General features: G+C 54.4%; 1 protein-coding gene and 1 long non-coding RNA gene across 2 annotated transcripts in view; one reads left to right on the top strand and one right to left on the bottom strand.

Annotated features, from left to right (window-relative positions):
* The window catches only part of LOC141581884 (uncharacterized), a 17,132-nt gene extending 2,147 nt beyond the window's left edge, over positions 1-14,985 (top strand). The window contains exons 3-4 of the long non-coding RNA XR_012514686.1: positions 13,903-13,963; positions 14,897-14,985. This is a non-coding gene — a long non-coding RNA (uncharacterized LOC141581884). The remainder of the gene's footprint in view (positions 1-13,902; positions 13,964-14,896) is intronic.
* On the bottom strand, positions 2,441-26,430 carry KCNH6 (potassium voltage-gated channel subfamily H member 6). The gene is given in 14 exon segments (XM_074388828.1): positions 2,441-3,264; positions 3,603-3,789; positions 4,444-4,606; positions 4,736-4,762; positions 4,765-4,842; positions 5,203-5,287; positions 6,821-7,014; positions 10,329-10,919; positions 12,943-13,342; positions 14,761-15,186; positions 19,184-19,389; positions 19,464-19,625; positions 25,421-25,651; positions 26,298-26,430. Coding segments are annotated over 14 exon segments (3,120 nt in total). The 5' UTR covers positions 26,374-26,430; the 3' UTR covers positions 2,441-2,970.

Genomic DNA, 26,430 nt, shown 5'->3' with positions numbered 1-26,430 from the left:
ATGAAGCCTTATTAAGGTTACAAAAAATGAATTTGTACACATTTGTTTTGAGGCAGGGTCTTGCTTTGTTGCCCAGGCGGTAGTGCAGGGGCACGAGCACTGCTTATTGCAGCCTCGACCTCCTGGGCTCAAGCGATCCTCCTGCCTCCTTTTATTTTTTGTAGAGACAAGGTTTCACCATGTTGGCCAGGCTGGGGTCAACTGGTCCTCCCACTTTGGCCTCCCAGAGTGCTGGGATTATAGGTATGAGCCACCCTGTGCCTGACCTACTTATTTATTTTTTTTTTTTTGAGACAGAGTCTCACAGTGTTGCCTGGGCGGGGGTGCAGTGGCACCATCTCAGCTCACTGCAACCCCCATCTCCCGGGTTCAAGTGATTCTCCTGCCTCAGCCTCCTAAGTAGCTGGGATTACAAGCACCTGCCACCATGCCTAGCTCATTCTTTTGTATTTTTAGTAGAGACGGGGTTTCACTATGTTGGCCAGGCTGGGCTTCAACTGCTGACCTTGTGATCTGCCCGCCTCGGCCTCCCAAAGTACTGGGATTACAGGTATGAACCACCTGGCCTTTTCTTTTTTAGTTTTGTTTTTTGTTTTAAGACACTGAGTCTTGCTCTGTCACCCAGGGTGGAGTACAGTCTCATGAACCCGGCTTACTGCAGCCTTGACCTCCTAGGTTCAAGTGACCCTCCCACCCACCTACCCAAGCCTCCCACCAAGCCCTGTAGTACCTGGGACTACAGGTGTATACATCACAATGTCTGGTTAGTTATAAAAAAAAAAAAAAAATTTTTTTTTATAGAGACCAGGTTGTACTATGCTGCCTAGGCTGGTCTTGAATTCCTGGCCTTAAGCAGTCCTCCAGCCTCAGCCTCCCAAAGTGTAGGGATCACAGGCATGAGTGAGCCACTGCACCCGGCTTGTATACATATTTGTGTGGCAAACATATGATAGGCTGATCAATAGTAGGCTTTGAAGCATACCAATAAATTACATGTAGGATAAAACTATGGGAGGAATAAGTGGGAGTTATGAGGAGAGAAAAAAGAATGATGTTAAAGAAAAGCCTCTTGTGTTTTTAAAATGGATGGTGGTGGCTCTCAAATCACGGCTATTTGGATAGAAATGGGTCAATACAAATGAAGGATGGAATCGTTTTATAAAGTGTCAGTATTTACAAGACAGTTGACATTACATCCTTTGCACCATTTAAATTTATCAGTGAAGTATTTTATAATATTTCAGATGTCAACTTAAAAGGTATGAGGGGGTATACATTTTTTAAATTATTTTCCAGAGTGCAGGAGCAAAGGACTGATAACCAATAACCAGGTAGTTTTTGGGCAGCAGCCCTTTTCAGCAGTGGTTAATTGTACATGCTCTTGAAGCCAGACTATCTGGGTTGAAATTATGTCCTCCTTTCCTGTTGTGTTGGGTATGGGCATGACTTTTAAAAATTTTTATTTTGAGACAGCGTCTTATTTGGTTGCCCAGGCTGTGAGAGCAGTGATGCAATCACGGTTTACTGTAACCTTGAACTCCTGGCCTCAAGCAGTTCTCCTGTATCAGCCTCCTCCCAAAGCCCTGGGATTATAGCATAAGCCACTACATCTGACTTTTTTTTTTTTTTTTTTTGAGACGGAGTTTCGCTCTTGTTGCCCAGGCTGGAGTGCAATGGCGCGATCTCGGCTCACCGCAACCTCCGCCTCCTGGGCTCAGGCAATTCTCCTGCCTCAGCCTCCTGAGTAGCTGGGATTACAGGCACGCGCCACCATGCCCAGCTAGTTTTTTGTATTTTTAGTAGAGACGGGGTTTCACCATGTTGACCAGAATGGTCTCGATCTCTCGACCTCATGATCCACCCGCCTCGGCCTCCCAAAGTGCTGGGATTACAGGCTTGAGCCACCGCGCCCGGCCATGACTTTTTTTTTTTTAAATTGAGGTATAATTTACACAGAAGCACACTTTCACAACCTGAACACACTCCTGTAACCAGCACCTAGATCAGGAAACAGAACAGTGCCTGCACCTCAGAATACCCCCTCATGCTTGGGTAAGTGTCTTAGTCTCTCTACTACTGATCCCACATCTCTAAAATGGAGATAATAATGCCAACCCCTTGGGGTTGTTTTGAGGATTAGATGAACAAGTATCTGCAGAGCTGTCAGCACAGTACCTGGTCCAGGGCGAGTGCTACTGAAGTGCTGGCTGTTGGCATGATCCATTAGGGCCACTAAGCCAGTGCCTCTGTTTCTCTTCACCACGGCCTAACAGCCCCAGGCTCCAGGAGCTTCTGGGCCCAGCAGAGCCACTTTCAGGTCCCCAACATACTGGATATGGTGGAAGGTAGGTCTCCAGCTCCTTACAAGAAGGGTTTGGAGAAAGCCACCGCACAGCCAAAGACCTGAGGGCCTTCAAATAAGTTACACACCCATCCCAACATGAAATGTGCGCTTTATTAGCTGTGTGACACTCCACTGCCCTCAAGAGACCCGATGTCACAGAACCATCAGGAGAACAGGGCTGGAGGTCTGTCCTAACATGTCTACCACAGAATACACCTCCATCTCTAGCCAGGTTGGAGTCTCCATGGTAAGAGTTCTGATCAATCCCGGGCCTTGGTGCTGGGCCATGAGGTGGTGGAGGGTTCTGAGCTGGGAGGTGATCACGTGCCGCCCAGAGCAAGGTACTCACGTAGATCAGAAACTCTTTCTTCACTGCCCTCTCCATCCTGTAAGCTGCCTCCACACCTGAGACTCTTCCACCCTCCACCAGGCTTGCTGCCTAAATGGAGCCCCGGAGGAGGCTGGGAAAAATCCTGAGCCTCTTCACCCATGCCATCCTGGTCACCTGGATCAGCAGTTGTAGCTACTCTAGGAGAAGCCCATCTGGGAGGCTGTCTGCCTCCCCAAGATCCTTAACTCTCACCTTGCCCACCTTCAATACCCTCATGGTGTCTTTATTTTGGAGTTCAGTGGCCCCAACTCCCTGCAAATCCAGGATCTGAACCATGTCTCTGGAACTCCAGCTGCTTGGAAACAGAGCCAAGCTGTTCAGGAAGGGAGGAGAAGCGGGGACCACGGATGAGTCCCTGTACTTCCAGGGGATGCAGAGGTGAGGCCAGGGGTGGCCAGAGCCCCTCAGGCTGTTCCTGTTCAGAGGATGGTGCCAGACTTTTGTCTGTTGCCACAGCCAGGTGAGGCATCCCGGGGAAGGAGTTCCTGTGCTTTGGACTACAGTCATCCAAGTCTCCACAGCTCAGGGTCTGGGAGGAGCAAGAAAGAGGGATGCACCCCAGGCCAGGCTGTGGGTTAATCCACCCTGACTTCAGGGGTGGGATTAGGCAAGAATTGTACCTGTCCTTCCCACACCTCAGGGTCCTGCTGCCCTGGCCCCAGCTGCAGGCTCTGTAGTCATATTCTGGGCTTTGCCACCACCTTGCCCAGGATGCCCTATCATGATGCTAATCATAAAGGAGGTAAGCAGAAGCCCTGGTTGCCCTGGGGCCACCAAGGCTCTGGGACTGATGCCACACTGTGACTAAGTCAGGGAAAGCACACAGCTGCTTCCAGGTAAGCCTCTGGGAATCCCCTCACCTCTTACCTGTGTAGAAGGCAGAAAGCCCTGGGGCAGCCTGTGCCCTGGACTCTGAGTCTCTGAGGTGATAGGAAACAAGGCCAGGTCATTGGAGGCAGAGGCTTCCAGAATGTAGCTGACATGGCCCTGGGGCATGGGCTGCTGGAGGAGCTGTAAGATGCGGCTGAGGTCTGAAGACAAGCGGGACTCCAGCCTGCCAGAGAGAACCCCATAGTCAGGGTTGGGGCTGGCAAGAGCAGTTCTGGTCTTGAGGGCAGCCGTCAATCTTGTAGCCTGTGAGCTGTTCCTGCTAGATGGAATGGCAGCCTAGGGCTGACCTGAAGCTATTATCCTGTTGGGATCCATAGCCCCTGCCCAGATTCCCCCTGAGTCTGACACCAATGACCAGGCACAAAGCATACAGCATTTAGTACCCAAGATGCTTTGATGTGGATGTTTGAATTATCCCCATTTCACAAAAGGGCAAACCAGGTTCACAGCTGTTCAGTAACTTGCCCACACTCTTGCTGGTAGGGCACTGAGCCAGAATTTGAACCTAGACAGTTCTGCTTCTAAGCCCTCACTCTGCCACCACAGCCCTGCCATCCACTGGACACACCCCCTTTCCCAGGACCTACGAAATTTGTTTCTGCGCATAGTTGTGCCCCTCCCATGAGAAGCTTCCTTGGCACGTTCCAGAGTTTGCTAGGGGACGTCATCTGGGGAATAGTGCTTAGTGACAGGTATCGGGAGACTTGCAGCTAAATGGCTTGCCATTCTAAAACCCACCTGACACCCCATGATGCTTCTGAGCCACCAGGAGGGGGCACCAATGCCCAGACCCCAGACCTGGCCACAGTGTACTCACCTGTTCATCTGGGCCTGGAGCTGCTCTAGCCTGGAGCCCAGCTTCAGAGGCCAGCACTGTGGGTCTCCCTGAGGGCCTGGAGCACTATGCCTTGGGGGCATTTGCTGCAACAGCTCAGGCCAGAAGGCAGATGCATCTGAGATGCTCAGGGGAGGGGCTCCATCTGCGAGAGGGAAGGGGAAGTCTCAGCTGGGCCTAGCTGGTTCCATAGGCCTGACCCTTCTCAGTAGAGCCCATCTCCCACCTCCTACCTGCCCCGGGGACACAGGGTGTGGGGAGTGGCTCTCCTTACCTGGGTGCCCTGGAGCACAAGGTCCTGCCCCATGGAGTTCTGGCTCCCAGGACCCAGGAGGCTGTAACCCTGGGAGGGGAGCTGGGGTCCCAGCTCATGGGGAAACTCTGGCAGGGTGAGGACTTATAGTGGTGCTCTCACTGCCCAGGGATCTGCAGCCCAGTGGCCCCCCTGATGCCTTGGTGTGGAACCTCGGGGGCTGGCTAGTCTCCACACACCCCTGGGAGCTGCATTTGAACCATGGAGCCCTCACTGTGCCTCTAAGGACATAGGCCATCAGGGCTGGGAGACTGGGGAGGAAGCAGGGCCAAGGCTCTGGCTCTGGGTCTAGAGAGGGAACCTCCCTCTACCCATTTCAGGGGTGGCACTGGGGAGGCAGGATGGAGTGGACATGGGAGGGGCAGGAGGCTGGGCAGGGGCTCTGGGCTGGGGCTGGGCAGACACTGGCAGGGGCTGGCTTTGCTCACCTGACTGGTTGTCTTTGAGGAAGAAACTCTGGTGGTCTTGGTTGCCTGGAGCCTGTTGCGGGGATGAATGGAGACCCCCAGCTGCCTTGTGGGAAACAAGAGGAGGAAGTAACAGGAACCAAAGCTGGTATGGGGCCTCTGTTCTTCCCTGCCCTCACCCCACAGTGCTGTCACAACTAGGTGAAAGAGTAACAGGCAGCTGGGCACAGCAGCAATGCCCTGGGTGGCTTCCCGCAGATGGCCCAGGCTGCAGAGACCACACTCCTCCTGCCCTGGTGCCCAGCTGCTGGGCATTCTGGCCGCCTGATGGCTGGGCCCCCAAGGCAGGGTCCTTACCAGATGTCTCCTGTGCAGGTGGTGGCGGCGAGAAACTGGAGAAGGGGAGAGCAGCAGAGGGGATAGTGTGGGGAGGGCTGTCCACAGCAAGAAAGTCCACCCAGACCGGGTGCGGTGGCTCACACCTGGAATCCAAGCACTTTGGAAGGCTGAGGCGGGCAGATCATGAGGTCAAGAGATTGAGACTATCCTGACCAACATGGTGAAACCCCTGTCTCTACTAAAAATGCAAAAATTAGCTGGGTGTGGCGTGCCTGTAGTCCCAGCTACTCGGGAGGCTGAGGCAGGAGGATCACTTGAACCTGGGAGGTGGAGGTTGCAGTGAGCTGACATCGTACCACTGCATTCCTGCTTGGCAACAGAGTGAGAATCCGTCTCAAGAAAAAAAAAAAAAAAAAAAAAAAAAAAAAAGCCCACCCAGCTCCATGCTCAGGAAGCTGGGCACAGGGCCCAGGTCAGCAGAGCCCTCCCTTGAAGCAGATGGGTAGGGGCGACAGGGGAGAAACAGCCCGGATTCTGTGTTTTATGGCCAGGTGCACCTTCCCTTCTTCCCTTCTTCTGGTTCCAGATCCCTCCTCCCTGATACCTTTCTCTGGGCATTCCCAGGGCCGGTCCTGGTTGTCACACTCCTTGGCAAGCTTGATCTCCACATGCTTCTCCTTTATACCCTTGAGACTTTGGCTATTTTGCTTTGTGGCTCTTTATTGTTGTTGTTGTTTTTTTTTTTTTTTTTTTTTTTTTTTTTTTGAGTTGTCAAAATCTCCTCTACTGAGGGATGAGTGTGAGAAGAGAGACAGTTTTGTCACCTCTTGGCAGTACCTGTGCTTGGTACTGTGAACCATCTGGACAGCAGGCACCATCCTTTTCAGCTTGGTATAATATGGTGGGAACACCTGGGCTTTGGAGTTGGACAAATTAAATTCACATTTTGGCTCTGCCATTTACTAGCTGAATGGCTTTCGCCAGTTTATTCACTGTCTCTGATCCTCAGTTTCCTCATCTGGAAAATGGGGATAATAACACCAATTGCAAGGAGGTCATGTAAAAGAAACCCCACCCTTAGCATAGACGGTGCTTAATAAATATTAGCTATCCTCATACTTAGCATTATGTCAGCCATGGTAGGCACAGAAGAAATTCTGGCAAAGGTTGCAGAATGGGGTTGGTCAGATGGGTGCCCTCAGGCCAGGCAGGCCAAGCCCTCAGCAGGCTGCCTGGGCATTTCCTGTTACCAGCTGGCCGAAAGCCACCACCCACCCTGGCCCACCTGGCCCTGACTCACTTCCCGCAGGTTGAAGGTGACCTCCAGCTTACTCCAGAAGCTGTCCGCAAAGGCCGGGTACATGTCCATCACCTCTAGCAGGTCTGCCCGCTGGATCTTGTGCAGGTCGCAGTAGGTCAGAGCCCGCACGTCTGCACTGGACTTGCCCGGCCGGGCATGGAGGCTGACAGGCTCCCCAAAGATGTCATTCTTGCCTGCCAGCCAGAGGGGTGGGAGTCTCTTCAGGGTCTGGATCCACGTTCCCTTATGAGGGTCCTTTGACCGTGACCTCCCCCAATCTTGGACATCCTTCTAGGCTGGGGGCCTGCTGCCCAGAAGCAAGCTCTGGGGACAGGGCTGGATGTGGGTTGGCAGGGGTGGGGTGAGGGGTTCTCTTCCCATGTCTGAGATCTCTGAGCTGCACAGAGATCCACTGAGAGCCACTCTCACCCCCAGCGCATGGCTCCTCTCACTGTCTCCAGGCTTTTCAGAACCATCCTCCATCAGAATCTGCCTCCTGTAGCCCACACTCTTTGGCACAGTGGGCAGGAAGAGGCCCTAAAGGCTCAATTATCTGTCTCAACATCTTCCTGCTGCTTGGCCTGCAGTGCTGTGGAGCAGGGTGCAGGAAACCCAGGGCCAGAGCACCTAATTCCCTAGGGCAGGGCCAGAGGCTTCTCTTAGTCTTCCCACTCCTGATTATGGGGCCAGGTAACCAGCGTGGCCCTGGTGGAGGAAGCCTGGAGAAGTTGCTCTTGTCTGGATTCCAGAATCTTCGTCTCTAACATGGGTAAAACCTGATCTACCTTGCCAGCCCCACTGGGCTGTTCAGGGAAGCAGATGAGGTGAGCTTGAGCAAGTGACTCAAAAAGCAAGAGGCGGCCGAGCACAGCGGCTCATGCCTGTAACCCCAGCACTTTGGGGGACGGGAGCCGGGGGATTATTTTAGGTCAGGAGTTTGAGACCAGCCTGGCCAACTGGTAAAATCCCATCTCCACTAAAAAAACCTAACTAAAACAAAAATTAGCAGGTATGGTGGCCTGTAATCCCAGCTACTCGGAAGGCTGAGGCAGGAGAATCACTTGAGCCCAGGAGGTGGAGATTTCAGGGAGCTGAGATCATGCCACTGCTTTCCAGCCTGGGCGACAGAGTGAGATTCCATACAAAAAAACAAAAACCAAACCAAACCAAAACAAACAAGAGGCAACTGACTAGGTCCATGCAAGGCAAGGGGGAAGGATGTCCCAGGGTAGACATGGGTGATACTCAGGTATGCGGCAAGGGTACTGGGCCCTCCTGGTGCCGGATGCTGTGCTGGCCAAGGAATATAAATATAAGTATAAATATAAGATGTTATGCCACCCACAAAGAGCCCCTCAAATCCCTGCAAGACAGGTACATAAGCAGCCAACAAGTTTACAGCATGATCTTTGGAGCCCTAGAAACAGGGAGAATCAAAAGCTATGGGGCCACGGAGGAGGGAGAGGCTCTTCCTGCTAGGGATGGCTGGGGCAGAAAGGTGGGGCCTTGCAGAGGAAGTGAAATGGGGGCTGTATTGAGAGAAACAAAGACCGTCCCCATGAGAAGGGCAATCGGGGCAGAAGAAACAGCATGTGGTCAGCACTGCACTGTCAGGACTCAGGGGTGGAGAGCCCAGGGCTGGGTTGCCACAGAGCATGACTGCTTTGATTCCCACTCCCCCAGGAAAAGTCCAGCGTCCTTAGCCTGGTGACACTGTGCAAGCAGCACTAACAGTTTAGCACAGACAGAGGGATGGGTGGAAGCCTGGCCATGTCCCCGCAAGAGAACAGGATCAAAGGGCATTCACAGAGGAGGGGGCTCACCAGGGTCACACGTGAAACCCTTAAGCTTGAAATCTGGGCAACATTATAACTTGATGGTTTTCCAGTAGATGAAGGATTCTGATCTAATGTCTATTTCCACTCAGGACAAAATCAGAGGTTTCATGTCTCTAACTGAAACTTAAATTGGATTGACTTCTTAATTATTTATAATAATTATCATCCCTCCCACAGGGACAGCACTTCTAAGGTAGGCTGGGAGTGAGAGAAGGTCTCAGGCAGAAACCTATGCCTGAGCCCAGCCTTGGAGGACAACTGGGATCTGCCAGACTAGCACAGGGTAGGGTGCTCCAGGCAGAGTGGAAACATGTGCGAGGGCACAGATTTAGAGAACGCTTAGTCTGGCTGGAGCATGAAGTAACAGGGGGAGGCTGGCAGGACAGGGTGGTGGGATTGGGAGAACTGCACATGCATGCATGGACCATGGGGAACTGTGGAGGGATCTTGAGCAAAAGAGGCAAATGGACAGATGTCTATTTCAGGTCACTGGCAGAAGGTAGAAGATGAGCATGGGAGTAGACCAGATGCAGGGCCATGGGAAAGGAGTTCCCAACACCTTTCCAGGAAGGACACAAGGAAGGCTGGATCCAGGCAGGGACAGGGAGACAGGTGTGAGATGGAGAGGTATGGACGAGTCTGACTGGTGGGCAGTGGGCAGCAGCAAAGTAGGATGACCCCTTGGCTGACTGTGGCACGGGAAATGGGCAGACTGTTCACAGGGATGGGGAAGCTGAAGGAGCTGGTTTTGAGGAAAGGTGATGATTTCAGGTTGGGATACATTGAGTTTGATCTGCTTATAGAATACTAGCGTGGCTATGCCTAGAGAAGTGGAATGTTGTGGTCTAAGGAGAGAGTGGGGCCAGGACAGAGCTCTGGGGATCCTTGTGGCAAGGGGAAGACTGAGGCCGTGGGTGCAAGGAGCAGGCCCATGGGAGGGTGTCGGGTAGGAGGGGAGAAGAGAGCAGAGCACCAGCAGGCCAGAGGAAGAGGAGGGGCAGGGAAGCCCGAGGGGAGTCTGTCCAGAGGGGCTGGAGGATAGCCAGGTCATGGGGACTAAAGGAGGGCAAGGCTGAAGTTGGGGTGGAGATGAAGTCATGGGGTAGGCAAGGAAGATGAGAATCAAGGAGAAGACCCGGTGATGCTCAGAGAGGTTAAGTGACTTGCCTAAGGTCACACAGCAGGCATGTGGCAGAGGCTGCTTGTGACCTGTCTGTCCCCCTGCCCAGTGCTATATCCTTCCTCCAAAGTGTCTGGCTATCCCTGTGTCTGCACTGAATGAGACTGGGGTCCCCAGCCATGGCATCCCCCTCCACCCAGAGAGACCCTTGGCCTTTCTCCCTGAACTCCCTAAGAGTGGAAGAAGGTAGGAAGGTCTGCCTGGGCTTCTGAGTCACACTGGCAGCCCTGGAATTCCTGCCTGGCCACAGATTAGGATGATCTCCCTCAGCCTCAACTTCCCTCTCAGGAAAATGGGACCTCTGGCAGAGGGTTGTTTTAAGGATTCAGGGAGCTGGGTATAAAGCTCTCCCAGGCACAAGCTCTGCATGTGGCTGGCCGGTAAAAGTAAAATCTTCATCAGGAAGAGGGTGGCCCAGGCAGGGCGTCTCCCATCCTGCCTCCTTCCATCCAATCCCCAACACCGGTCTGGTCCACTCTGCCTGACCTACCTAGGATGGCCACGACCACGTCGTCGCGCAGGATCTCTATGGAGCCTCGGGAGATGAAGTAGAGCGTGGAGAGCACGTCGCCGAGGTGCACCAGCGTGTCCCCAGGTGGCGCGTGCGTGGTCTTGAACTTGACAGCTAGGGCGCGCAGGCAGCCCTTGCTGGCACCGCTGAAAGCCGGGCAGTGCTGCAGCAGCGCGCGGTGCAAGTGCAGGCAGATGTCGGCCTGCAGGCACTCGGGGAAGCCCTTCAGCACCTGGAAGGCGGGTGGCCCAGTCCAGCGGGGCGCGGCCTGAGTAGGGCTTGAGGAGAGGGTGGGGAGGGCTCTGGGGATGCCCCGCCCCCGCGGGACCTTGGCTCCCCCTAGGGCATTAGCCGGAGCGGCGGGGCTCACCGCGTTCATGTCAATGCCGTTGGTGTAGGACCAGGCGTGCTGGAAGTACTCCTCCAGGCGCTGGCGCAGCGGGTTGGGGATCTGGTGGAAGCGGATGAATTCCTTGACCCGCAGCATCTGCGTGTGGTAGCGCGCGGTGCCCGAATACAGGCGCTGGATGATCGCCGACACATTCCCGAAGATGCTGGCGTACATCAGGGCTGAAGGCGGGGCGAGAAGTGAGCTCTTCCGCAGCCCCACTGGGCCACGCCACCCATGGCCCACTCCGGGCCTTCCTCTTTCCAGCAGCCCCCTGATGACGGACTCCTCTGTCTAAGAAGTCAGGAGTGACCAGCACAGCGCCAGGGCACAGGGAGACAAAGGCCCCTGGGCTTCCTGCCCTCCCCTCTCTGCCCTGTGCCTCTTGGCATCTTACTGGGCCCAGCGGTCAAACTCCTGAGAAGAAAGAAGGCAGGCAATGGATTTTTAAAAGTTCAGATCTATTTTCTCCTTCAAGTTGTAGAAATAGAATAAAGAGAAAACTCTCCACCGGGTGTGGTGGCTCAGGCCTCAGTCAGCGCTTCGGGAGGCCGATGTGGGTGGATCACCTGAGGTCAGGAGTTCGAGATCAACCTGGACAACACGGTGAAACCCCGTCCCTACCAAAAAAATATAAAAATTAGCCAGGCATGGTGGTGCCTGCCTGTAATCCCAGCTACTTGGGAGGCTGAGGCATGAGAATCACTTGAACCCAGAAGGTGGAGCTTGCAGTGAGTCGATACCGTGCCACTGTGCTCCAGCCTGGGTGACAGAACAAGACTGTCTCAAAAAACAAAACAAAACAAAAAAAGAGCAAACTCGGCTGGGCGCGGTGGCTCACGCCTGTAATCCCAGCACTTTGGGAGGCCGAGGTGGGTGGATCACGAGGTCAAGAGATCGAGACCATCCTGGTCAACATGGTGAAACCCCGTCTCTACTAAAAATACAGAAAATTAGTTGGGCATGGTGGCACGTGCCTGTAATCCCAGCTACTCGGGAGGCTGAGGCAGGAGAATTGCCTGAACCAGGGAGTCAGAGGTTGTGGTGAGCTGAGATCACGCCATTGCACTCCAGCCTGGGTAACAAGAGCGAAACTCTGTCTCAAAAAAAAAAAGAAAAGAAAAGAAAAAAAAAAAAAGAGAGAGAGAGAAAACTCTCAATTTCTTGTTTTCAGCCATTTTCTTCCCTTGTTTTTGTTTTTCTGAGCTTTCGCATCTCTAAATACTCTGAACATGACAACTCAATCTAGGTGTAAAATTCCACGCTGCCTTTTATGTTCCTAACCCAGGTGTCTTGGGAAGCAGGCAGCTGGGAGCAGGGACTGAGAGCAGCACAGCCTTGGAGCTGAACACCTGGGCTGGGATCGGGTCACTCGGACATTACCTAGCTGTGTGCCCTCTGGCAAGTTAGCACCATGTGGTTTCTTGCTTTGTACACTGGGCTCAGAAGGGAATGAGATGTGGGTTTTTGTAAAGTATTTAAGAGTGCCTGGCAGGGCTTGCTTCATGTGTGCAACCTGTGTGGACACACGAGGCTGCATGCTAAGAGCCCTGCATTTGGTTTAATACTTAGCTGTCACTGTAAAAAAAAAATCTTAATAATTTTTTTTTTTTTGAGATGGGGTCTCTGTTGCCCAAGATAGAGTGCAGTGGAACCATCTTGGCTCACCTCAATCTCCGCTTCCCAGGTTCAAGCAATTCTCCTGCTTCAGCCTCCTGAGTAGCTGGGATTACAGGCATGCACCACCACACCCAGCTAATTTTTGTATTTTTTTAGTAGAGACAGGGTTTCACCATGTTGGTCAGGCTGTTCTCAAACTCCTGACCTCAAGTTTCCATCTGCCTTGGCCTCCCAGAGTGCTGGGATTACAGGCTTGAGCCACCACACCTGGCTGATTCTTAATTTTTCAACAAGGGTTCCTATACTTTTATTTTGCTCTGGGCCCTGGAAATTATGTAAATTTTCTCTGGGTCCAGCAAATTATTTCCTGGTGACTGGCAGATAGTACAGGCTGTGTGAGTGTTAAATTTTGTGTACAATTGGTGCACACACCAGCAAAAATTCATTGTGCTGCACACTTAGGATCAGTGTACTGCATGAATTATTTCTGTGTGTTATATTCTATCTCAGTACAAAACTAACAAATACAATTTCTTAGGTAAGGCCAGGGTATGAGGTTAGGCCATGGCATGAGGTCTCACTCACAGCCGATGAGCATGATGCAGATGGAGAAGACCTTCTCGGAGTTGGTGTTGGGTGAGACGTTGCCAAAGCCCACGCTGGTGAGGCTGCTGAAGGTGAAGTAGAGGGCTGTGACATACTTGTCCTGCACCGAGGGGCCTGAGGCTGGGTCACTGCTGTTGTAGTGCTTGCCAAGCTGCACACCCAGGCTGTCCAGCCAGCCGATCTTGTGTTCCAGGTAGGGCCGCTCCACGTTGCCAATGGCATACCAGATGCAGGCCAGCCAGTGCGCGATGAGTGCGAAGGTACACATGAGCAAGAAGAGCACAGCTGCCCCATACTCAGAGTAGCGGTCCAGCTTCCGTGCCACGCGCACCAGCCGCAGCAGCCGTGCTGTCTTCAGTAGCCCAATCAGGGTCGTGGTCTGGAGGGGCAGGGAAACGGTCACAGGGCTGGGGTGTCAGCCCTTGGAAGGGTGTACTCAGGCCTACTTTTGTTCTCTCATGCATACAACCACATAGCCATTCAACATTTATGGAGAACCTGCTCCAGGCCATGCACTTGGCAGTGTGGCATGGTATGGGACCTTAAGGATCTCAGCCTAAAGCTCAAAACAGTGTTCTGGTTGCTAGGACAGAAGTCCAATAGGAGCACAGAGGAAGGGGAGGTCAAGTCTGCCAGGGTAGGTCAGGGTGGCTTCACGGAGGAGGTGATGCATGAGCTGAGCCTTGAAAGAGGAGGCTAGGGCTCCAGGCAGACAGGAGGGAGAGGAAAAGGGCACTCCTGGCTCAGGGAACAGCATGAGCAGCAGCACTGAGGTGTGAAGTGTGTGGCCCACAAGGGAAACCAAGTGTGGCACTGTAGCCTGGTGCACATGTGGGAGATGGAGGAACAGTGAGAACCACGCCTGGGAAGGGCAAGGTGGGCAAGGGCTGCTCCCTGAGGGCCTCAAAGTCTATCACGAGCTTGGCTTTTATTCTGCAGACTTTGGGGAGCCACTGAAAGTTCTGAGGACCCTGTACATCCCGGAGGAACACAGGGTCAGGTAAGTGATCTGAAAGTCGCTGAGGCAACTGTGTGGAGGGGCGGGAGGCTGGCAAGTTTTGTGCTGGGGCACAAGTGAGTACAAACGCCACTCAGTGTCCAGGTGGGGACAATGGGGGCAGATTTGCTGAGGGGTGGTATTAGGGGGGCTTGGAGCAGAGGATCCCTGCTGGACACCCACTGCTGGACAGGTTGGCGTAATGAGGGGGCACTGGAACACAGAAGGCAGAGTTGATTTCAGTGAAAAGCTGATCCCGAGGAGTGCGGCAGGAGGAGACTGTGGGACTGGAAGCTATGAGAAAGGCATGAAGATGCCTTCAGGTCACCTATGGGCAGCCTGGTGGGCATAGTGGAGGGCTAGGGGGTAAGGCGGGAGCAAGGCTGGAGGAGTGGCCTGGGGATCCCTTTCTTCCTCCAAGAAGAAAGGGACCCTTTTTCAACAAGGGTCCCTATGCTTTTATTTTGCTCTGGGCCCTGCAAATTATGTAAATTTGCTCTGTGCAGTTTGGAAGTCAGCATGAGGGGTCAGGACCACATGAGTGCCCGTCCTGGAAGGGGTAGCCTGCTTCTCTCACCAGGGCCTGCTCAGAGAGGGGGCAGAGGGGCAGAGGCCTGGGGGTTGCAGTCTTGGCTGGTCCTTCTCCAGGGCTGAGAGGTGACATGTTTGGGGCCTCCTCTCCACCAGCAAAGGTGCCCAGGCCCAGGTACTCTCAGCATTCAGTGCTGTGCAACAGGGAGGGCTCGAGGCCAGCGTGCAGAGGACAGCCATGGCTGCTGGCCTGGAGGGGGTCTGCTCACCTCATCAGAGCCGGTGCGGAAGATAAGGAGGTCAAAAGGGATGGCGGCCACCATGTCAATAAGGAACCAGCCCTTGAAGTAATGGATGGCGATGCGGCGGGGGTGGCTGACCACCTCATCGTTGTTGTTGACGTAGGTGGTACGGAAGTTGATGACGATGTCCACAACGAACATGATGTCCACAATGAGATCCACCATGGTGAGGGGACTGCAGGTATAGCCACAGGCCCCACGCTGTGACTCATCCTGGTCGCTGAGCAGGAAGGCGGCTGAGTAGGGCGTGAAGACGGCTGTGTAGATGACTAGCAGTAGGATGAGCCAGTCCCACACGGCCTTGAAGGGGCTGTAGTGCAGGATGGTCCAGCGGTGGATGCGCGGCGCCTGCAGCTTGTACTCGGGCAGCACATCCGCACCCAAGGACAGGACCTGGGGGTGGGGGCCAAGGGTGGTCAAGTTGGGGGTGGCCACTGCTGGTGAGACCGGCTGGAAGGCTGAGGTCTGGGGAGGGTATAGTGGGAAAGGGTGGGTGACCAGCGCTCTGCCAGGCAGAGGGCATGAGGGAGAGATGGGGTGGGGGATGACTGAGAAGGCAAGTTCTTAAGAGGACAGATGCCTAAGGAGGAAGTGCAGAAAAAGGAGGTGGGATGCAAGAGGAGAGGTGAGGCTCTGCCCCATAGTGACCCCAGGTTTGATGCTCACAAGCTCCCTTGGAAACATCCTGAAGTGGGTGGAGCCAGACAGGGGAGGGCCAGGCCCATGTCATCTGTGTGTCCATTCCACACAAGAGCCCACCAAAGGGATAGCTGGTGGGCTGATCCTCTCTGGTGGGCTTGGGAGGCCTCCTATGGTCAGGGCTCCTGATAGGAACAGGTCACTCCTAGAAGAGCGTCTTCCTTTCTGAGGGCCCTGGGGAGCCTGGACCAGTGAGCACCCTCTCTGGGGCCAACTCAGAACCTTCCATGGAAAGAGTCCATGGGGTAGGGGTGTAGCCAACCTGGACCCTCAACAGGTCCTGGGCACCACGGAAAACTGACTCCTCCTCACATATCCAAGGGTTTGAAATCATCACCTTCAGCAGAGCCTTCTCCCTTCTCCCCTCCCACCCCTGCCTCCAAGACTGTGACCAACCCTGGATCCCTAGGCCCCAGCACAACATGCCCCAGCTCTGCCCAGCTGCCCAACACAAGAGACGGCCAGGGCATTAGGAAGGGCATGGGTACTGAAGCTAGGCCTCCCCGGTTGAATCCCAGATGTGACATGTGCTACAGGTGAGCCTTGGGCAAGTTTTGTAACCTCTGTGAGCCTCAGTTCCCTCATCTGCAAAATGGAATCGCAAAGGACAACTAAAGCCACAACAAAAGTAGTGAGGAACATCTATTCTACATCTGTTCTCATGTAGATGGTGAGAGTCATCTGTTCTCATGTAGATGGTGAGATGCACCTGTTCTCATGTAGATGGTGAGATGCACCTGTTCTCATGTAGATGGTGAGAGTCATCTGTTCTCATGTAGATGGTGAGATGCACCTGTTCTCATGTAGATGGTGAGATTCATCTGTTCTCATGTAGATGGTGAGATGCACCTGTTCTCATATAGATGGTGAGATGCACCTGTTCCCATGCAGATGGTGAGATTCATCTCTTCTCATGTAGTTGGTGAGATGCTCCTGTTCCCATGTAGATGGTGAGATGCACCTGTTCTCATGTAGGTGGTGAGATGCATCTGTTCTCATGTAGACGGTGAGATTCATCTGTTCTCATGTAGTTGGTGAGATGCACCTGTTCCCATGTAGATGGTGAGATTCATCTGTTCTCATGTAGTTGGTGAGATGCACCTGTTCCCATGTAGATGGTGAGATGCACCTATTCCCATGTAGATGGTGAGAATCATCTGTTCTCATGTAGATGGTGAGATACACCTATTCTCATGTGGTGAGATGCACCTGTTCCCATGTAGATGGTGAGATGCACCTGTTCCTATGTAGATGGTGAGATTCATTTGTTCTCATGCAGTTGGTGAGATGCACCTGTTCTCATGTAGATGGTGAGATGCACCTGTTCCCATGTAGATGGTGAGATTCATCTGTTCTCACAGAGATGCACACACTGCTCTACACGCTAATTCCTCATCCACTATCCTCCTCCCTCCTCCTCATCAGACACTGCTCCAGACAAGGATAGAGCCAGAGGGGTGTCCCATGGACCCCCCACCTCCCACCAGATGAGAGCTGATGAATGGTTCTCATTTAGGAAAATTTGCAATGTAAGGTTTGACCATGCAAACAAAGTCAATTAGCAGATGGGATCACAATAAGGAAGATCCACTTGGTTTCAACCAGCGGGTCCCTATCTGACATCCAAACCCTTGAGTGGGGCAACTGTGTCTCCACCCTGCAGTGACCTGCTCAGCCTTGAGGCCTTGCTGCGCACTTCCCCAGGAAGCCCCCTCTGACTCCACATGAACTTGGGCTCTTTTTTAATTTTCTGCTTGCCCTGTATCTACCCAGCTGCATGGTGGTTCTCCACTGAGCCATAGGCTTGCTGAGTTTGGCTCCCTCACTGATCCTCTTCTCCCTGTGTGCCTAGCTCTTGGTCCACATGGGCTCTCAACTACAGACCCCTGAATGAGCATGGGAGACTGGGGCTCTAATCATACCCTGGGCATCAGAGCCGCTCCCCCTCCTCCCGAGGGCCACTAGGACCCTGCTAGGGTGAAACAAGGCCCTTCCCTAGGCCTGCCTGGGTGGGGAGTGGCAGGGAGACAGAAGGAATGGTGGGGGGTGGTTTAAAGTAGGGTGAGAAGAGAGTTCCTCAATTCCTCAGGGACCCCAGATAGGGGAACCCCCAAAATCTCCCACTGCCTCCAAAGCCAGGTCAAAGGCCCTCCATGGCAAAGCCCACCCTGCCCCATGTCCCCCAGAGCTGCAAAGCCCTCAGGATACTCAGGCTCCAGTGTAAGCCCACAGCCGTTGAGGCTCTTTAAGTTCTGGTTGAGGCCGATGTGACTTCCCTGATCTGGATCCTCGCCTGCCGCTTCCCCTGAGATCTGTCAGGCACCTCCCTGGGCCTAGGACCCACATGGAGCAGGGGAGTGATGCCAAGAGGGGCTGAGCTGAGGAACAAACAGGGTCAGGCAGGTTGGGCAGGCGCTGGGACTATGGGCCCCAGTCAGGCCTCGCCATCTTCACCGACCACTCTCCAGTCTAAAAGCCCCCACCATGGTAGTCATCAGATGCCCTGGGGTAAGCAGCTGGGGGGCTTCCCAGGGTCAGGCTTTTGGGCCACTCTGTCTGACCTCAGAGGGCACAGTCATATAACCTGACATCCCGTCCTCCTCAGGATCCTTGAGCTCAGGATCCTTGAGCTCAGTGAGGTGCTGCGTGGTCTTTCCCACACCTGGTTCCAGCAGCAATTGTGTTTCAGGTGAAAAGAGGCAGGGGGGAAAAGAGCTGTCCCCAGCCCCAACACAAAGACAGCCCCAGGGAAGCTGGGAGCAGGCCCTGCCATGCTCTACATTGCTCAACCTTGGCCTGGACCCCTGGCTTTGTCTGCCTCCTGGGGCCAGTACTACTCAATGTCAAATGGGTCCCCAGAGACCATTTAGTCCTTATCTGGGACCATTTAGTCCTTACCTCTCCTGTAGATGAAAGCCCTGAGGCCTAGAAAGGGGGCTGGAAGTTCCCCGGGCCAAAGTCACACAGGAAGTCAGTGCTGGTCACTGGAGCCTTGGGCAGGGCTCCTTGCATTTCCCTCTGGAATTGTCAGGCCTTCCAGCCTCATGAGAAGGGACAGCAGGGTGAGCTGGAGCAGAGGACCCAGGGAAGTCTGCCTTGAGCTGGCCAAGGAGGAGGCTGCAGGGGTCCTTCAGGGCCTGGCCCTCAGGAAGCTGATCAAAGATAACTAGAGGTGCCAGCCCTGCCCTGCCCTGCCTGGCATGCAGGATGATCCTGTGTTCATGTTGGAAGGAAGTAGGGAGGGTGGCTTTTGTCTTAAAGGCAAGGGGTTGACACAGGGCTGGGACTTCCCCACGGCTCTCCTCCCATTTTGGCCCTGGCATGTGTCCTCTCTGCCTCTCCTTCCCTGGGACTAGCTCAGCTCTGGGGAGGCCCCCATGGTGGCCTGCATGTCCACCACATGCCCTGGCTTCTCCAGGCCTAGGAATCAGCATCACTCATAGGCCCTGCTGACCCCAGCCTCCTCTGGCTCTAGGAGCTGGGCACCAGGGCTGTGACCTCAGGGCAGGCCTTTAGGTCTTTAGATCTCAAACAGGATGGGAGGCCTGCCTGGGGCTCGAACCAGATATTAAAGGCTGGATGGGAAGAATTTCTTTGCCAGCCAAGGCCCCAGAGGGCCTGGGCCCAGAGCCTGGGAGGGGACCCTGGAGACCTGGCATAGCCCCGCACACCGTGCCTTGCAGGCCCGCACCTGGGTGACCTTTTCAGTGACATTCTGTGTCCGCTCCACCACCTTGTGGGGCGCAATGATCTCAATCTCTGTGGTCGAGCTGGAGCGGTGCTTCTCCAGGTTGAACTCCACGAAGTTGAGCGTGAACTGCGGGATCTGGCTGATGGTCCTGTACTTGCCCCTGCCTGTGCCTGGTCCTGGTCCGCCTGGCCTGCTGTGAGAGCCCTCTGAAACCAGGGACAGAAGTCAGAGCAGCCACAGTCAGGGAGTCCTTCCCGCCGCCACCCACACCCTGCCTCACCGGAGCCCAGGAAGCTCTGGGACAACAGGCGCTGGGACAAGCTGCGGCTGCTGCGCTTGGCCAGGAGCTCGGCCAGGTCCTCGAAGTTGAGGATGAACATGATGACACCCCCGTCCTCGTTCTTCACAGGCACCACGTCCACCAGGCAGCGGAAGCTGGAGGCTGCAAAATGCCATTGGGAGTATGGAGGGTGGGTGGGCCCTGAAGGGGTTCCCTCCTGCAGTGACCTGGCTAGAGAAGGGGCTGAGTGAAGGTCAAGTGAAGGTCAGCCACTGGGGTTAAGAGGCCTGGACAGTAACCAGAGCTACTGGGCAGAGGGTGGGTGAGGCTGCGCAGCTGGTGCTCCACCCACAGGGCAGAGGTGGGGAGAGTGGCTAAGCTGTTCATTAGGCGATAAGGTAGCATCAGATCAGGCCCAAGTCCATGCTCAGCCATCAGCTTAGAGCTTAACCTCAGGGTCTGCTTCTGCTGTAATTAAAGCTGAGCAGATGGGGGTGGATTAAGTGGGGAAGTGAGACTGGGCATTCTACCCCATGGAGCTGGGTTGGCTGTGGCCTCTCTTCCCATATTCCCATCCCACAAAGATGCCCTGCTCCTGCCATGTGGGGTGGAACTTGTTGAAAGCATACTAAATGCTGGGCACAGGGCCAGTTGAAACATTAGTCCTCAGGAGGTTCTTGAGGGGCAGGCATGGACCCCCATTCTGCAGAAGAGAGCCTGGGGCTCTCAGAAACTGACTTGCAAGGGCTGGGAGGGAGCATGGAGAAAAGATCTGTGGGTTTGCAGGACACGATAGCTTGGAAAAGGGAAGGGACTTGTCTGGGAGGAAGGTGCTGGGGCCAGAACCAGGCTGCTGCTCTGGGCCTAGGAGGAATGTGGGATCCCAAGGCAAGGCTGGGCCCAAGGAGCAGGCAGGGCAGTGGCCTGGGTGCCAGAGAGGGAGGGGGATGGTCATGTGGGGGCAGGACAGGCCTCTCCCACCATCCTCCCCACCATCCCGGGCAGCCCACACCCAGCTGCTGGCTGCCCTGTGCCTCTCAGGCCACAGTCTCTGTCCCTGTCTCTGCTCCAGGGTCTCACCACAGACCCCATTGGTGGGTGGAACAATACCAGCTAAAATGCTGCCCCATATCTGGCCTGGCACAGTGGCTCACACCTGTAATCCCAGCACATTGGCAGACTGAGGCAGATGGATCATTTGAGGCCAGGAATTCAAGACCAGCCTGGCCAACATGGTAAAACCCCATCTCTACTAAAAACACAAAAATTAGCCAGGCATAGTGGTGTGCATCTATAGTCCCAGCTACTCAGGAGGCTTAGGCAGCAGAATCACTTTGACCCAGGAGGCTGAGGTTGCAGTGAGCCAAGATCATGCCACTGCACTCCAGCCTGGGTAACAGGGCAGTCATCTGTCTCAAAAAAATAATAAGAAATGAACAAAATACCCCGTATCCAAGAGCCCCAGGCCAGGCACCCCATGAGCACCCTCTCTGTGGGAGTCCTATGACCCTCAAAGTGCTGGCAGGTGTCAGGCCTGAGGGGTCAGGGGCCTCAGGGGCAGGGGCCTCAGGTGATCATGCAAATGAGAAGGTGGAGCTGCACTCCCTGAGGGCAGGTTAGGCTCTGTTTCACCTGTCCCAGGTGTTGTTTGTTGACTGAGTGAATGGAAGCCTGTGTGTGTGAGTATGGGGGATGCAGGCTGGCCACTGGCGGGAGTATCACTGGATCGACTCTCCACCAGACTCCTTGTTTTTTTGTCCTCAGTCCCTCCTCACAGCCATCAGAGCTGGGCTGCAGCTGAGCCACCCTTATCCTCCCTCTCGCTTTCCTCTCCGGGGAGTAGGAATCTCCCATATCAGATTCCTGGACTCCTAGGCACCAGGCAGCCATCTGCCATCTGCTGCCTGGGCCCAGGGGAGACATCCACACTGGGGAGAGGTGCCTGCCTGCTTCACCCACTCCTGGGCGCACAGGGCTATAGGCCCAGCCTCCCAGGCCCAAGCCCATCACTCTAGTCAGCCTGGGGCATGGCGATGCTTGGACGCTGGGACCTAGACAGAGAGCCTCTTGGCCAGTGGCCTGAGACACTGCTCCTAAGGCCAGATTATATTGTCAATCTCTCTGGCATTGCAGAGATCTGGCCTGGTAGAGGGCAGGGAGAGGGCAGAGCTGGGCAGAGAGGCAGGGGGCCTCCAGGCTGTCTAAGCTGCTGGGGGCTGCCAATCCACAGTCTTGGAGTGGCTGCAATTGATGTTACTGGCACCCAGCAATTTATGTTACTGGAAAATTGATGCAGTTGGAAAACTACAGCTGGGAATGGACCAAAGACCAGCCCATTATAGCAGTGAGAGCCAGGGCTGGGGTGGGGGGGGGTCGGTGTGTGGTACCCCATGCCCCACCCCCATGCCTGTGGCCTGTGGAGTAGGCAGACAGGAGGCTAGGAGGATTTAGAAGAGTCCAGAGCATTCTCTCTCCCCCTGCCCCAGGCTGTCCTTGCTTACCTGTGGCTCGAGCCCCACCCACAACAAAAGCCCATATCTAGGTGACCAAAAGTGGGTGAGTGTACCATCTCAGGTCGTGCCCAGGAGTGGCAGGCAGTGTTCCCATGCCCTCACAGGGGCCCTCTTCATCCTTTCAGGAGCTCCTCCAAGCACCCCCCTCTCCAACCAAGGGCAACAGTTTTGTCTGCCCCCTGGGAATTCCCATTCCTTCTTATCCACTAGGTTCTTACTTTTCTTAGCAAAAGCACCCCACTTCTCTCCCTTGGGATACCCCACTTCTCTCTGTTCTTCTCCTCCTCTCAAGTGTGCTCCTTCCTTCAGTTTCTCAGCACTCACAGCCTCCTTGTTGTCTTCACCCCATCTGATGCATACTCTGTCCAGCACTGTGGTGAGCCCCCAGGGAGGGGCTGGTGCTACAAAAAGCTGCGGCTGAGAGGGTGGCCACTGCATGTCACCTCCTGTCTTGGTCCTCCTGTCATTCATGGCTGCCCATATGGAAAACATGGTAGGGGGGCAGACAGCAGAGCCTGTCCTGTCCTCCTCATCCAGAGCTGAGGACTGGAGAAGTCCCAGGTCTCCTCTAATTTGGCTTGGGGATTAGGGAACTCCCTGGTTCAGGATCCTCAGAGAATAGGACCGGGGAAAGGCAGGCTGGGGTGGGCTCTCGGGCAGGTGCCGGTATGAGGCAGGTGTGGGTGACAGTGGGCAGATCTGAGTGCTCTCCTTTCTTCCTCCCGAACTCTTGCTGGTTCTAGTCCTGACACATGGCCGTTTCTTCTTATCTATTAGGTTCTCACCACTTCTAGCAAAAATAGAGGAAGAGCCAGTTTTCCAGGGGTCTCTGAACTGTCTCCTGGGGTATTTTTGCCAAGTGCCCTGGCCTCTTTGAGCCCAACTGTCTGTAGCTGCAGAATGTGGAGCTATGTGAACCCAAACCCTCCACATTGATTTTGAGAATTTTCAGTGGATTACCCCTTTAGAGGAAAAGAGGATTATATATAAATCAGCTAGAGATCTGCTCAGGACCCCTTCCCACGGCCCCTGAAGTTGGGAGTTTGAGGGAAGGGAGGTACTGACCCGAGGAGGAAGGAAATCACCATTAGGACGCCCCTCAGCAGGACTGTAAGATGTCTGTGAATATGATCAAAAAAGGATCATGTGCCAGCCTGGGCAACACAGTGAGACCCCATTCCTACAAAAAATTAAAAAATTAGCCAGGTGTGATGGTGCACACCTGTAGTCTCAGCTACTTGGGAGGCTGAGATGGGAGGCTACAGTGAGCTATGTTCTTGCCAGCCTGGGTGACAGAGTGAGACCCTGTCTCAAAAAAAAACAAAACAAAAATAAAAAACAAAAAAAAAAAAAAGAAGGGGGATTATATGTGGTCACAGTGGACCTTAAAGTGAACATCAGTTATCTTAGCACAACATCCTTCCCTTAGGGTAATGCAGGCCAGGAAGTTCCCTTTTCTGGGTTTCAGAACAATTTTAGGAAGGTCCAGGTAGTCAAAGTCTTGGGCAATAAGATAGGGAAGGGCTGAGGGTGGGATGGCAGGAGATTGGGACTTATAGGGCACCAGGTATGTGGGTAGTTTCCCATTTTTACCCAAGGTCAGCCCCCGAGATGAGGTTCCTAGGTTCCCTTCTGAGAGCTGAGGACACCTGCAGAATTCTGATCTGAGTCCTGATCTCAGGGGGCCAAGGCCAGGCTTTGACTTCTGCCCTCTGCCCAAACACCTGCAGGGTGCTGAGGGGACCCCAAGAGCCATAACCTGACATCCCCAGGAGTCTGGGATCAGGTATAGTTCTAGTGACAAGGAGAGGGAAAGAAAGGACTTATGGTACCCACCTCCCCATTTCCTGCTGTCCCATCCTGTTCCCCCAGGACCCTTCTCACTCCCCTGACTCTCACCTCCTCTCTGCAATGCTGTGAGGAGGTGAGGTCACAGCTTTTAAATATTCTGACTTCATTAACCCTGTGTGTACTGCCACACTAAGCCAGATTCTTCCCAGTCCCCTCCTGGCTGCCCCTGCCTGCTGCACTTCCCACTGCCACTCATTCGGGTGGCAGCAGCAGGAACAACCAGGACCTACCCAAGAAGCTCTCTGAGAAGCCTGTAACACACACACACACACACACACACACACACACACACACACGTAAGCACAAACACACACACTTGTAAGCACACACACACACACTTGTAAGCACAAACACACACACACAGGCACACATGTGCAAGCACACACATATTCATGTTCCACACACTCCAGGCCCCTGAAACTCAGGCTCTTAGCACCCCTCAGTCCCAATCCAGAGGCATCCATTCTTTATTTGCCCTCAGGTGGCCTCATGCCTGCCTTCCCTGGGGACTGCTCCCTCCTGAGCACCTCATTCCCCAAAAATCCTGCCTTCAAACAGAAAGGCAGCTGGGGTCCTTTCTCTACTCTTGGGACTACTCAAAACAGAAATTTCCAAGGGAGGAATCCAGGGACTTGGATTCCAGTCCCCAGTTGGACTCTAGCAGTGGGATCTTGGGCAAATCCCTTCCACACCTATGAAATGAAGGGATTTATCAAAGCCAGTGGCTCCTGAACTAGGCAGGACATCAGAACCACCAGGGAGATATTTCCAAATAAACCCACTTGGCCTCATCTCACACCTTCTGAGTCAGCCTCTCTCTAGAGAAAGTATGTTTTGGAAAACATGCCCTGGGTAATTCTGATGCAGAACCAGGTTGGGGGCCATTGATTCAAGAGATTTCCAAGGACATTCAGACTCTTCTCCTCATTCCCACCCATCCTGGCAGGTCCAGTGAGGACCCTGTGGTCCTAGTTTGAGGAGGATTTCCAAAGGCTGCTGAGCTGTGTCTTCAGCCCCGACCTATGCTTCTGTTCTGCTCACAGTACGCTCCAGCTGGCAGTAACAACCCAAACTCCATCTGAATAAGCTTCCTGGTCAAGGAAAACTCCAGACCCTGTCTCCCCAAAGAGCTAAGACCGGATGAGGCAGGCCCACCCCTCTTTCCCAGCCAAAAGCCCCCACGCCTTGTCTGGCCACAGAGACCTTGAGGAGGTGACTCCTCCTCTAATCCCTGGAGCAGACAAAGATGAGGGAAGGTTAATTTCCATCTGTCACTGTCAGGCAGCTGGGACTGACTGTGACAGAGTGGAGAGCCAGGAGACGAGGGAAAGGGGTCGGGGGGAGGGATCGCAGAGCAGGAAGCCCTGCCCCAGGCCAGGACCTGTGGGTGGCCCAGCCTGATCCCTGGCTCCTGCAAAGGACTTCAGAAGGCATCATATCCAATGCCCGTGGAGGAACCAAGACCCCTAGAGGAAACAGGGTTTGTTTAGGCCTTTTGGTCCCTGGGTCAGTGCCGTCCCCAAGGCCACCCTGGCTGGACAAGACAGAGGGCCAAGCCTGCCCTGCAGAGGCTCTGGCCCTCATGTGCCTCACCATCTTTTCGGTAGTAGAGGATGTCCACCTTGCACTCCTCAGCCCCCAGCAGGGCCTGCGCCAGGCGGGACACAGCGCTGCTCGGCGTGTTGGGACCTGTGAGGAAGTCGCAGGTGCAGGGTTGCTGCATCACCTCCACTCGGGAGTAGCCAAAGAGTTCGCAGAAGCCGTCATTGCAGTAAATGATGGCGCAGTTCTCCATCTGAGCATTGGCGATCAGGAACTTACGACCTGGGGTGGAAGGTGGGAGGTGGGAGGCCAAAAGTCGGTGGGAACCAGGATCCCGAGGCAGGGAAGGAAAGATTGTAAGGACTCTTGGTGGCAGTGAGGGGAATTTAGGCAGAGGAGCAGGGCAGTGATCAGAGTGAGGGAGGGAGTCAGGCCTGGAGATTGTGGGAAGACTAGGGCAGTGAGGGTCATGAGGTGGAAGGAAGGCTCAAGGCCTCCTGGAAACAGGAAGGGTGTCTAGAAGGGAGACAGGAATGTGACCAGATGGGGTTCCAGCCTGGGAAAGCTCCTGGGCAACACCAGAGCCAGGATATGAAAAGGAAGGACTCAAAAAATTCTCTGGAGGACACGGGTGGAGGCGGACAGTGGCTGCAATGGGAGGTTCAGGCTTGGGGCACTGAGGAAACAGCTGGGGGTGGGGAGGGAAGGGCTGCACGTTGCTCCTTGTGTTCCAGAAAAGAGCACGGCATTTGAGGGGAGCGGGTCCCGCTGGAGAAGAAGGTGTTGGGGACATCAAAGGAAGGATTTTGCATTCAGCACCCCGCACTCACCACCTTGCCCGGTTAGAAGTTAGTAAAGGGGTCCGGCCCCGCTTTCACGGAACTAGGACTCCAGATCGTCCCCCCCGCCCCAACATACACACACTCACTCTGGCCCTCGAACTTGCGGATGATGGTGTCCAGGTAAGTGTTTTGGGGAGCGACGTGGCCCCTGCGGACCGGCATCTTTCGACCTCGGCCCCTGCCCGGAGCCACAGGCGCCCCAGCTCTCGGCGTCTCCGC

The sequence above is a fragment of the Saimiri boliviensis genome, chromosome 17 (assembly GCF_048565385.1).
Source record: "Saimiri boliviensis isolate mSaiBol1 chromosome 17, mSaiBol1.pri, whole genome shotgun sequence".
Taxonomy (NCBI): domain Eukaryota; kingdom Metazoa; phylum Chordata; class Mammalia; order Primates; family Cebidae; genus Saimiri; species Saimiri boliviensis.
The sequence above is the reverse complement of the archived record's forward strand: the minus strand, read 5'-3'. Positions and strand labels throughout refer to the sequence as shown.